Genomic DNA, 12,854 nt, shown 5'->3' with positions numbered 1-12,854 from the left:
ATTTATGCACAGAGAGCTTTTATGTGTTCCATTTTTTAAGTGTGTTTTTCACTGTTTGTACTGTAGCCAGTCTCCTACTGATGGACATTTAGGTTTTTCTGTTACCAACACACAGCATGTGTCATCATTAAGGGCTCTCAGCAGTGCTGGAGGCGTGTCCTTGGTTGGTGAGAAGGCTGGGATCTAGGGTCCAAGTTAGGGGTTGTCTGTGCTGGAGACACAGGGGTTCGTACATGTAACGGGAGAGAATGCAGAGTGTAGGGGCCAGGTGCTGGTAGGTGGGTAGATGTGGGAGCGGGGGAGCTTGTGGACTTTCTTTTGTGATTGCTTCTATTTTCTCACTGACTTAGAAAATAAGGTCATCAGCTAAAATCAAGAAAGGGAAAATCGTTTTACATGGTTGGTGTGACAAAAGGAAAGTATTGCCTAGGAGAAGGGGAACGTGGATGGACTGGGGGAATATAGTTGATTGCTGAGCACTCAAGATCAATGATCATGAAATTAAAAACAGACCAGTCTGCTTGGTGGTGTGTTTCTCCGGCTGTGTTCAGCTTGTGAATACCAGCACGAGTAAATGGAGGTTTGGATTTAGCCCGCATTGGGGTTTAGCCAAGTGACTTTTGTTCCTCTTTCCACATAAAGGGGCTTATTTAAGGTTTAGTTATCTGGGATGATGAATAGTGAAATCGTTTGGCAAGCGAGTGTAAATATTGCACATTTAGGCTTGAGACATTGGCGGCTTGACAAGTTAAATTCTTGTTCCTGCCTTGCTGAAAGGAACCCTCTTGTGGCTTTCAGATTTCCGACTACATGATGCTGCCCGACACGGCCACCCTGTCCGAGCGGCTTCGAGTGTGTCTCCAGGAGGGCGATGAGAACCCACGGGACTTTACCACCCTCTTCGATCTCTCTGTTCACCAGCTGGATACCACCTCCCTCCCCAAGGTCATCAAGTCAGTACCTGTGGCTCTTTGAGCTGCACTGTACTCCGTTCTGAGTGTTTGGTTTGAAAATGAGCCTGGGGACTGGAGTAAGGGTCACGGCCAATGTGGTATGCAAAATGTGCTCAAGTCTGTGACGAGGCCGACAGAGAGCTGGGGTATTGGGTTGGAGGCGCTGACGCACACAAAACTGCCAGCTGTTGTTAGCCCTTCCTGTAGGCCAGGCCTGTGTCAGGCTTTTAGGGTGACCAACTTGTTCCGGTTTGCCTGGGACTTTCCTGGTTTTAGCACAGAGTCCCCCGTCCCAGGCATCCCCTCAGTAAACCAAGGTAGTTAATCACCCTATAAGCACTCCACGTTGTCACTTCACTTAATACTTGCGGGAATCCTCTGAGTTACCTGCCTCATTGCCACCTGAGGCTTAAAGAGGGTAAGGTATCCTCACAGGGTGGTAGCAGGGATTCAAGCCAGGCCTGAATGACTGTTAAGCTAGGGCTCTACCTTGTTTTATTGCCCGCTTGTTGTTGTTCATCCCTAATACAGGGGCAGCGACTAACTTTTTTGAGTATTGTTGGCCTGGCATGGAATCTACATCTGAATAAACCAAAGGCTGAGGGTGCAGCTACAGATGATTGTCTAGCTTCCTACCCCTACACTTACGTTCAAGTTCAACAAATGCTTATAGAGCTCCTACCATACGAAGCACTATACCTACTAAAGTGTGTGGTTTTACGGAGGAGACAGAAGCCATGATACTAGGTTATTATATTAATGCTAAATGTGAAATATAAAACTGGAGGCCACGGGCATAATGATGAAAGTGAATTTGATTCTGACTGGGCCGAGCACGGAAAGCTTTATGAAAGAGGGGCCCTTTTAGCCAGGCATTGATTATTTCAGCAAACATTTTTTGGCGGCCTTGCGTCTGCTTGGCACTGTGCTGGGTGCTGTGCTTTAAGGGGTGAGAAGGATGTCAGGACGCGGTGGATGTGTTGGAAGAGAGCGTCCTGCAGCAGTGTAACTTATGTGAGCAAAGCCCCGGACAGTCACACATGCAGGTGTGTCCACGCAAGGAACATTCCTCCTAAATGCCCTTTGGACTGCACTTAGCCTTGACTTCTAACAAGGCCAACTCGGTAATAGTTTAAAAATCGGTCCTCTGAAGTTACCTGCAACCTACTGTCCCACATTCCCTAGTGCCAGCACTTGAGGAGACATGCCCGAGCATTACAGAAGTAAGTCAAGACAAAGCGCCTGAGGCTCAGGGCAAGGGTCAGATTTGTAAATGGGGTACCAGGAAGGACCTCTCGAGAACGGACATGGTGGAATCTGTTTTCCAAAGCAACCCAAAACCATTTCTTGCAGCAATTTGTACAATTCTTTGGGATAAAGGAAAAGTAGAAGGGAAGAAACCAGTTAGGAGACTGTTACAGCAGAGCAGGGGGGTTGAAAGGTAGAGCTAGTCAGAGAAGTCGCTGTGACTTCGAGAGGTGTTTGGGGAGAAAGAATCGCAAGACCTGGGCCACGGGAGGCTGTGATGGAAATGTCTGAGCGGCTGTGTTCTCCCTTAGGGATGTAGGTAACTGGTGGTGCTGAGAACTGGCACGAAGAATGCAGGACGAGGACAGAGAAATGAGTTCTTTTCCAGGCACTTTCCATCCCATGAAGCCAAGAGGGTTCCCTGTGAAGATGTGCAGGTGGAAATACTAGTGTAGACACGGAGGCATCTACATACGGCGGTGGGGGAAACCGCGACAAACTGGGGACACCCAGGCGCAGCATGAGGGTGGGAATGGGGCTCGAGTCAAGGCCTCACAGCTGCCGATGTTTGAGAGGCAGAAGAGGAGGGCCTGTGACAAGCTGGGGAAAAGCAGCCAGAGGGGCAGGACCGCGCTTGTGGACAGCAGCGTCCCTGGGAGCCCAGGGAGGAGGCAGTGCCACGGAAGTGGGGAGGCCGGAGTCGGGCCACGGGCTCCTCCACTGTAGTGCAGGGCTTTTCTCAGAATAATGAAGATACATCAGGCTGCCTCACTAGCCAGTTACAGTTACCCAGCTCCTGCCATTTCAGCCTGCTTCTCTCCTGATGTGGTTTAGACGGGCTACCGTGACCGCTGTGCAGTGTTGAATGAGGGCTTGATTAGAGCTGTCTGCTATTTCAGGGTTAGCAGAGTCAAATAGTGGATATTTCAGAGGCTTGGACGGCTGTTTTAATTATATTTGTCTTCATGCCATCGCAAAGGGCAGTAGTTCCTGGCTTACAGTTTCTATATGGTGCTCTGAGGTATTTTTATTTGCTAGTAATGTCTTTTGAACGCAGTTTCTCTTTTCTGAGTAAAAATTCAATTAGTCTTTAAATATTTCTGTCGTCTGTAGGGTGTAGCTCTGAAGTAACTTCATCTGTTGGTCAGCGTTGACTGCTGCCTGTGGGCTATGAGGTAGAGATAAGTGGTGTGGAGCCCCTGCCCGCAAAGTTCATGGTCCAGTGGGTTGGGGACTGAAACATGGGGTGGTGAAAATGCAGTGTCAGCGGTCGGGCCACAGCGTTCTGGACATACACAGCTCAGCCCCATTTCACAGATTTGTATTCAGCATTGGTATTTTTTCTTTCCTTTTCCCCATACAGATCAGCTTTCTGAATTAGGTTTTGCTAGGTTTTAAGAATAGTTTCTCCACCCATCCCCACCTTCATCAAGTACACGTTGACTACTAGAAGGACGACGATAGGGGCAGGTGGTGAGCTGAATGGGAAAAGGGAAGGCTTGATGGAATTGGTATTATTATTAACACAGGGCTTCAGCACAGTCAGCTCCATCTGGGGACAGAAAGCAGAAAATCACGGCTGGGATGGCCGAGGACAGGACCTGGCAGCAGGATTCTTTGTATGTGTGTTCAGTGGTGGGGTCTTGAGCTAGAACTGCCCCAATGACATTCTGCTTTCAGATAGATTGAGTCATGGGGCTTCTGTTTGGCAGGGATAGGCCAGGTCTCAGTTCTAATCTTGCCTTTGTCATTTCTTAACCGTGTGACCTCTTTCCTGATCCGTTTTTCTTCATAATGCTCACTAACACCTGGCATCCTGGGTTTTGTTTATTATGTGTCTCTCCTCCACAGGAATGTAAGTCCCACACAGGCCTGTCTTGGTCTCTTTTTTCACTGTTGCTCTACTGCTGGTGCATAAAATTTCCTGGTACGTAGTATATGCTCAGTAAATATTTGTTGACTGAATAATCAACAAATATGAAGTGTATACTGTACAGATCTATCTGTTCAACTGCCAGAAGCACAGTTCAGATTTGACTCCTGTCTCGATGGTGAAAATAAATAAGGAAACAGTGAGTTCCAAGAGTCACAGTGTTCATTGGGTAAAAATAAAAAGCCTACGTATAGAGCAGCCCGACATGAAACTGAAAGGACTTGCTCTTTCAGTTCTCAGTAAAGTCATACTGTGTGATACCCTAGAGAAGATTCATGAAAGGATCATTACATTACATAGAACAACACATTTTGTGTTTTCTCCAAAATGCTGAACCACCTGATTTGATGGAGAAGAGCCCAGTGTGACTGTGACCAGTCATATGTTCTCTGCAGTGTCTCATCTTGCTCCCTGCTTTCTTGTCTCATTAACACAGGGCTCATGAACAGCTAAATGTGAAATATGAACCTCTCCAGCTCATCCAACCTCAGTTTGAGACGCCGCTGCCAGCCCTTCAGCCAGCGGTGAGTAGGTGTGCCGCTGCAGAACCCCACTGTTTGCCCTTCCCTTGCCAGCTGGGCCCCTCCTGTGGATCCCTCCGATGCCATTTGTGCCACTCCTCATGGAGGCACATTTCTCTGGCTCTAAACGTGCACAGAGAGCAAACCTATTAGCATTCCACAAGGACTTCCATTTGGTGTAGTTCCCAGCTCAGAAATCAAGGGCGTGGACTTTTCTGACTGTGAAACATTTCCCAGCTCTTGGGGTTGGAGAATTTCTAGGTAAAAAGCTTTGTGCCGCAGCTTTCCAGGCAATAGGCACTCAGATTTAGAGCCAAGTTCTAACAGCCCAGTGGATTGTCATGTGTATGTAGGTGATTTTTCAACATTCCAGTCCAGCATTAACTCGTCTTCAAAATTATTTTATCCCACCACATTCTGGAATATTATGAGCCAGTTGGCTTCATCTTGGTAGCTTGAAACTGATGGAAGGATTTACATGACAGACAATGACAAATGCTGCACATCAGGCCTTTTGTTGTGTTATGTATTAAGAATTGGTAGTTAAACATACATCCACACCAGTGGTCCATACCTGTGAATTCCGGCTCTGAGTTCAGTGCTTTCTACACCAATCTAGATCTGCTTACCCAATTTCTGTCCTTAAAGATCTCATGATTAAATGAGAAATAAGTTGTACAATCAAATGTTCACCACAGACAAGCCTAACATGCCCCAGGCTTTGTGCGTTGCACGAGTTAATGGGCACTGTGTGCCAGCTTGGTCAGTGTAGCGGTATAGTTAGAGCTGGTTCTGCTTGGTTGTTTACCATGGGCTGGACGTCTTCCTTGATGTGGTCTAATGGGTTAGGGCAGGAGGAGGTGATAGGTGTTTGCGGGGGTTCATCCCAGGGAAGGGCTGAGTTGGCCTCTCATTTCCCTTATGTCTCATCACAGTCATTTACAGCTTTGGATATACTCTTCCATGACAGACTTTATTTCCTTTTAGGTCTTCCCTCCCAGTTTCAGGGAATTGCCACCTCCTCCACTGGAGCTGTTTGACTTAGATGAGACGTTCTCTTCTGAGAAGGCACGGCTTGCTCAGATTACCAATAAGTGTAAGTGTGGCCACGTTTGCCTTTATGAGTTTTGTTTAATTATGAACTTCTGAGATATGCCATGAGAGAAAGCTTAGCATTTGTCTAGGGAGAACAAAAATATGAACAGGAGTATACAGTTACAATTTTTGTTTATTTCACATAAATGATGGTGATTATTTCTCTCGAGGCCAGTTAGCTCAGTGAGTTAGAACGTGGTACTATGGAGAAGCCAGAGTCTCAGCTGTAATCCCTGTAGGTCCTTAGTTCTGACCTTCTCAGTGACTTACCATAGGGTGAATTCTGACCCTGGCTGCCACATAGCAAATCTCAGTCATTGGTCATAGGAGCTGTTAAATAGGAAAATTCAGTCAGGGCCAAAAGAATTAGACTTCCAGTTGGAAGGAATAGAGTCAAGGGTGCCCACTTTGACATGTGGATGTGGAAACGAGTCCCCAGCCACACAGCTGCACAATGGGTGGTACTTCTGATTCGGGGCCCAGTGCTTTCCCTGCTGTGCACCACCCCCAGCACAGCAACTGGGTCTGCACACACGTGCTCAGGGGCATAAAACTCCCCATTCATTATGAGGCAGTGACCCCACTGCTGGGAATCTAAGGAGATAAATAAAGGTACACAGATGATTACTGCATTACTTAAAAAATAAAATATAATTGGGCATAACCTTAGTGTTTGTGCACTAGCACGAGACTGGTAGTAAATTGTGAAACATTCGGTCGATGGAACAACATGTAGTCATTACTAAAGAGGTTTCCAAAGGCCAGCGAGTGACACTGATAGAATTTAAGTGAGAATCCTAAATAAAGAAAGCAAGATGGGAAACTGCACGTCTAGCAGGATTCCAGCTGTGTGAACAATACCCGTATGTGTCCAGAGACCAGAAAGGAGTATGTAAAAATGAACATCGTTCAGTGTGAAACACCTTAATTGCATCTCTGTTCTGTGCCAGGCACTGTGGTAGGTGCTGGGCAATCAACAATTAGCAAGACATAGTGGTTAGTCCAGTAGGAATAATAGACCTGTGAAGGATCAGATGCTTTGACCCAGCATTTCCATTTCTAGCACTTGTCCTCCAGAAATCCTTGTGAAATGCAGAACTAAAAGATACAGCTACAGAGATATGAATTGTAGCATTCAAAGACTTGGCAACAGTTTAATGGTCCATCAGTAGGGGGATTGGTTAAAAAATATATGAAATAAAGTGAAGTATTATATATCTGTTAAAAGAAAGATGTGGAGCATAAGTGTTGACATGGGATGTTCATGTTACATCATTAAATGATGAAGGCAACTTACAGAACTATTATTGTTTAATCCCATTTTTTACACATATGTAAATATATAGGCATACGTGGCAGTAATTACCCTAGGTAATAATGGTGGGGATAGTGTAATAAATGCTATTTAAAATACCCATATGCCCTTTTCATAATGGTCCATGCTGCATTCAGAGAATGGTAATTTTATTTCCTACTGGTTGCTATTCTTTGTAATGTAGGAATGCTGGACCTGGGACTAGGAGAGCCAGGGCCCGTCCAGCATTCTACTTAGGAGTGTCACACTAGTGCCCTAATTTATAAAAGCAGCACATCAGAAATCTCTACAGTTTGTCACTGTTTAAGTCCTGTGGTGACATTACCCTAGGAAGAGGTGCGTGAACTTGAGATGGAGGAACCTAACAGGGGATAACTAAACTGTAGGTCTGTACTTGGGGAAGTTAAGGGTTTCTCTAACTGCCCCAACTGTGCTTAGGTACTGAAGAAGACCTGGAATTCTATGTCAGGAAGTGTGGTGACATTCTTGGAGTAACCAGTAAACTACCAAAGGACCAACAAGATGCCAAACATATTCTTGAGCACATCTTCTTCCAAGTGGTGGAATTCAAGAAATTGAACCAGGTACAGAGCCTAGAAGGCCTGCAGAAGTGGGAGCCCTTTGAGTGACAGTATCATCCGTACTGGGTTTCTTGTGTTTTAGGCCATACATTCATTCTGCAAGTGTTTATTAAGTATGTGCTATGTACTAGGTGAACAAAACACCTTTCTCTGGACTGGGGACCAAGAACTTTAAAATTATACCTGGCCTTTGTTTTGTCAGTCCCTTGACAGGATTTCTAAAATTAAATGCCCAACTACTGTTCGTAAATGAGCATGCATACACTACTGATGGGAGAATAAATTGGTCCCACTTTTCTGGAGACATTTTTTATAATATCGTTCATAAGCCCTAAAAATGTATCCTTTGACCCAGCAATCTAATCCTCAGCATTTGTCTTAATAATATAACCCTGAATGTGTATAGATTCACGCACCCACTTGCTCAGTGCAACAGTTTTAATAGAACAAAATCTTCATCGGGAAGGAACTGGTTAAGTACCTAGGGAACATCCATAAGATTAAAAATGTGTAAAGTGTGTTTAACGACTTGGGAAGACATTCACGATATAGTAAATGGGGTGGGAGGAAAGGGCTATAAAACAGTACAGAGAGTCCATTTTTCTACGTTATGATACAGTTAGGAGTTTAGATCCTGAGGGTCTGAGCCTCTGCTGGCAAGGGGCTGGCTCTGCTGGGTACTCATACTATATGCCTCGTATGTGCCAGGCATATAGTGCTAGATGTCGGGGCTTTAGCAGTGAGCAGGGTGAATGCAGTCCTTGCTGTCTCGGAGCTACATGGAGTGGGAGACTACATGGGGAGATGGGACTATACGGGCAATTACAGTGCTCTGGAATAAACGGTACCCGGAAGCGAGGTGTTCATATAGCTGCTCAGCACTGAAATGTGAGATGGGGGGCTCAGGTAGATTCCCAATAATGCTGCCTTGGGGGCAAGGCAGGGACAAGCCCCCAAGGCCAAGGTAAGAAGTCTGGTGGGTCTTTGCATCAGTGGCTTCAATGGCATTTGCTCCCCACTAATCACGGTGGGTGATGGGCAGTGGTCAAAAGCCTATCCTGGTAGTGAAAATTTGACCCTGGGGCTGGATTTGGCCACCGATTACCTATGTGTCTCAATTAATGATCATTCAGAATCTCTATCAAAGTCCAAAACGCCAAAGAGTTCACATTTCAGGCTGTGTACTGAAATACTAAAATGCTATGTCTTATTCCATCATCCAGGAACATGATGTTGATACAAGTGAAACTGCATTCCAGAGCCATTTCTGAGGACCGCGCCTCCGGAAGCATTTTCTGCCTCCTGATTCTCTTTGTAAACTATTTTTCAGTTGTTGCTGAACTCCTTTATCAAAATTGTCTATATACACTCTTTCTTCTATGAGCTGTGGAAGGTTTGTGTATCTTCCGTAGGTATAACATTTCTAACTTAGAAGATCCTTATGTGAGATACGTTCCATTTTTTAAAATTAAATCGGATTGAATCTGTACTTTTATAATTTATGAAACAGTCTCATTGAAGTGTTTTCTTTCAACTCCAGTTCTGGATTTGAGTTGCTTTTATCAAAGGCATAAATAACTCTCAGGCTTGTGAATACGATATAATTTTTGGAGTTCAAAAGAATGCAGAACAAACTTACCCCACAGTCTGTTTGCCCCACTGCACCTAATGAAAAAAATAAAATAGTAGGTAGGTACCTTCCTTACATAGGTCACTCACCCCTTCATCTCCCAGCTGTCCACAGGACACAACCATTTGGAGGCTGTTATCTCCACCCACACTTGGTCCTCTGAGCTCCTGAAGCACTCCATTCTATCATTTTGGGGTACAGTGCAAGGCAAAATGTGATCGTCTGTCCCAAGGACAATGGGAGAGACTATACCTGCTTGAATAGAGCAGCGGATGTGGAAATTCATGGCCGTGTATGATGTGCTGGGAACCAGCTTTGGGGAACCCTGAAACCAGACAGAATATTGCAGAGCCACTGCCAGAGTGTAAGGGATGTCGTGCAATGGGACTAGCTTAGCAGGTGGGCTCTTGTCTTACAAAGAGCAAAACTGTGGAAGGAAGCCAATTTAGAGGGAGAGTGTGAGCTAACCCCAAGGGAAAGTTATGAGGCTGTGGACTAATGTGCTGTTATAGGAAAGGTGGTATTTTGAAATAGATTTGGTCTGGGGGTTGAAGGTCAGATTGGCAGGATTTTGATCCTGACTGCTTGGTGCTGGGGCTTTGGGGAGATGGGGATTCTGAAGGGTGAGCTGTTTTGGAGCATAAGAATCCAGCTGAGAAAATGGCAGTTCATGCAAGTGGAAATCCCTAAGTGGGGCTTAGAAAAGATGTCTAGTCTGGAAGAAAGGCTTAAGTCACATCCTGAATTTCAGATAATTTATTCTTGTTAGAGCTCTGTTCATGGGCTCCCATTCTCTTACCTACTGCAGCCCTAGTGCAGGGTTTATTCAGAGCAGTCAAGCCAGAGCAGAGTATTGGGGGAGGGGGAGGCCCCTTTGCTCCAAAGGCACAATTTGGGGATCAGTCAAGAGACAAGCAGATATAGAACAACAAGGGAATGTTGTAGCAATGTAGTATTTACAATGCATTCCAAAAATGTACTCAACAATTATCTCCCAACCCATATGCTCTTCTTTTACACTGTGGGTTTGATGTTCCTGCCATCGAGAGGTGAGGTCTTATGTTCCCTCTCTTAATCTGGTACTATGGTGACAGTGACACACACTGTGTGACTTCTGAGATACACAGCTTCTGCCTGGTTCTCTTGGGACACTCACCTTTAGAGCCACAAACCTCCATGCAAGAAGTCTGCGGCCACTTGGATAGACTACATGGATAGGCCAAGTTCAGGTGTCCTGGCCACCAGCCAGAGGTCCCAACCTGTATACCAGCATCACTTCTAAACACGTGAGTAAAGATGCCTCCCAATGATTCTTTCTTTCCCCAGCATCAAGCCCCCCCCCCCCCCCCCCCCAGCCTTTGAGTTGGCCTGAGGCCCCAGAATCATGGAGCAGAGACAAGCTGTCCCTGCTGTGGCCTTTCTGAATTCCTGACCCACAGACTCCTCAGACATAATAGCAGTTTTAAGCCATTAATTTGGAGCAATTGGTTATGCAGCAATAGATAACTAGATACCTACAATTTTAGGAGGAACTTTTTGGATCTGAATCGAATACAAAGTTTCACTTTCCAAAGGGGACACAGAGGCGTAGGGAGCCCTAGGGACAGAGGAGCAGTGACAGGCCTCCGACTAACCTGGGGCTTCTCCCACCACTCCTAACTGGAGAAGGTGCCTGGAGGGGCAAGGCCTGGATAGCCATGGGTCAGCTGGCCTTTTCCCCTTCATCTATGGATGCCTTCTGGCAAGGATGTGTTTTCCCCAGCTTCTGATGAAAAAATTGAAACAGAAAAGTGGAAAGACTAATACAATAAACACCAGTACCCACCATTTATTTTCAAAAATTAACATACTGCCATATATGCTTTATGTTAATTTTTCTTACTGAACACTTGAAATTAAATCAGATATAACACTTTACCCCTAAATATACTCATTCTATAACTACAATATACCATTATTACATGTACTATTTAATGCTTATTCAAATGCCTCCAAATTGTCCCCAAAGTATGTTTTATAGATTTTTTTTTCAAGCCAGGATCCAGTCATGGTTCACACATTCGATTTGTCTCTAGTCTGCCTACCTCTTTTGTTTATTTTTTTAATGGCATTGACTTTTTCATGAGATTAAATTAGGTGTCCCTCATTCTGGGTTTATCTGACAGTTTCATCATGGTGTCTACTAACTTCTCCCTTTATCTCCTTTATTTCCTGCAAACTGGAGGTTAGGTTTAAAGGCTTGACCAGCTTTCAATTAAACATTTTTGGCAAGACTATTTCATAGGTGATGTTGTGTATAATAAGGTCAGATTGGACCTCTATTAGTGAAACGAAGTTGAATCACTTGGTTAAGGTAGTGAGCAGGGGTGTTTTAAATTCAAACATGAACTATTAATATAAGAATGCCTTTTAACCCCAGTTGCTGTTCACCTATGTGCACGAACTTTTTGTGGCACAAACTTTTTCCAGCCTCTTGAGATAAAAAAGTTAACTAACTTGAACAAGTGGTTCAACTTCATTCTTAAAAAAAAAAAAAAAAAAAAAAAAAAATAGTTACAGTACTAGTCCTAGCAGGTAATGGCATAATTTTATTATTGGAGATTTTATTTGTTGGAGTAAAATACACCTCTGACTGGAGAAGCATCAGTGTCAAAAAGAAGAGGCGATAACAATGAGAAAGGGGAGATGTGCGTAGGTGACAAAACATCTTTTTCTCTCCCTAAGAGCAAGGAGGAAATTTTGTGGTATCTTATGATTCATAGATCTATTTGGCTTTCGTTAAGTTACTGTTCCCTAAAAGGTCACAGGGCACTACGTATGCCTTAACAAAATTTAAAAATTTCTTTAAAAAAATTTAGGTAATAACTGAAAACGGAACTGAAGGATGAAGAGAAAGAATTTCACCCTTTTCAGGCATTCAGTTCCCCTTTGTGCAACCAGTATTATCAACTTCTTCCCCCCGCCTTTAAGAGACAGGAAGAAATACACACTTTAAAAATAAAAATCTTGCTTATGCCAAATTTTAACCTGAAGCCTACTGTTCCACCCCAGGGCTGCGCTCCTGCATGCAGCCCATAATCTAATCCGGGAGAGAAAGTAACCTCCTAAGAGCAGAAAACGGTGACAAACAGCATAAAGGAAATTTGCAGTGTTAGGGGCTTGTCCAGAGCTGCTGACTCACACGGGGAGTCATCAGGGGAGGCTAGAGGCAGAATGGGGTCCACAGGGCTCTGGGCCGGGGCGATTACTAACCGCGAACTCCTGTGACCGCCAAAATGTCAGAGGCCGGCGATGTACCCTCCCTGCTCCCTCTCATCCGCTGAGCTTTTCTTCCTCCGCACGACCCCAAAAGGCAGGCGTCAAGGGAGGTCTCCCAGCGACGGTGGCTCGGGGGGCGCGGGGCTGGCGGGATCGAAGGCGAGACAGTTGCGGGGGGCCAAGCCGCCGAAACCCCAGGGGCTCCAAGCGGACCCCGAGCGCAGGCGCCCCCTGGTGACGTCAGGTAGCGAAGAGACTCCCGCGATGCCCCGCGCGGTGCCTGAGTCGGAGCGCGCGCGCCTTAAGTGGGTGCTTTGTGG

At 45.3% G+C, this 12,854-nt stretch overlaps 1 protein-coding gene and 1 long non-coding RNA gene across 3 annotated transcripts in view; one reads left to right on the top strand and one right to left on the bottom strand.

The window, feature by feature from the left end:
• Positions 1 to 9,153, top strand: part of IFT52 (intraflagellar transport 52) — a 26,403-nt gene extending 17,250 nt beyond the window's left edge. The window contains exons 10-14 of the mRNA XM_019748786.3: positions 799 to 953; positions 4,571 to 4,658; positions 5,643 to 5,751; positions 7,504 to 7,649; positions 8,870 to 9,153. Of these exons, the coding sequence (XP_019604345.1) occupies positions 799 to 953; positions 4,571 to 4,658; positions 5,643 to 5,751; positions 7,504 to 7,649; positions 8,870 to 8,917 (546 nt within the window). The 3' untranslated portion in view covers positions 8,918 to 9,153. The remainder of the gene's footprint in view (positions 1 to 798; positions 954 to 4,570; positions 4,659 to 5,642; positions 5,752 to 7,503; positions 7,650 to 8,869) is intronic.
• On the bottom strand, positions 5,956 to 12,854 carry LOC109456468 (uncharacterized). Of its 2 annotated transcripts, XR_016018165.1 has the most exons (4): positions 12,529 to 12,854; positions 10,911 to 11,041; positions 9,286 to 9,311; positions 5,956 to 6,080 (listed from the first exon to the last, which is right to left on the bottom strand). It is a non-coding gene; the product is annotated as an uncharacterized LOC109456468 (long non-coding RNA). The 2 variants fall into 2 exon arrangements; XR_002138871.3 differs by lacking the exon at positions 5,956 to 6,080 and having other exon boundaries at positions 9,163 to 9,311; positions 12,529 to 12,850.

Source organism: Rhinolophus sinicus, chromosome 13 (assembly GCF_057876585.1).
Source record: "Rhinolophus sinicus isolate RSI-liver-muscle chromosome 13, RSI-T2T, whole genome shotgun sequence".
In the NCBI taxonomy this organism is placed as follows: domain Eukaryota; kingdom Metazoa; phylum Chordata; class Mammalia; order Chiroptera; family Rhinolophidae; genus Rhinolophus; species Rhinolophus sinicus.
The sequence above is the reverse complement of the archived record's forward strand: the minus strand, read 5'-3'. Positions and strand labels throughout refer to the sequence as shown.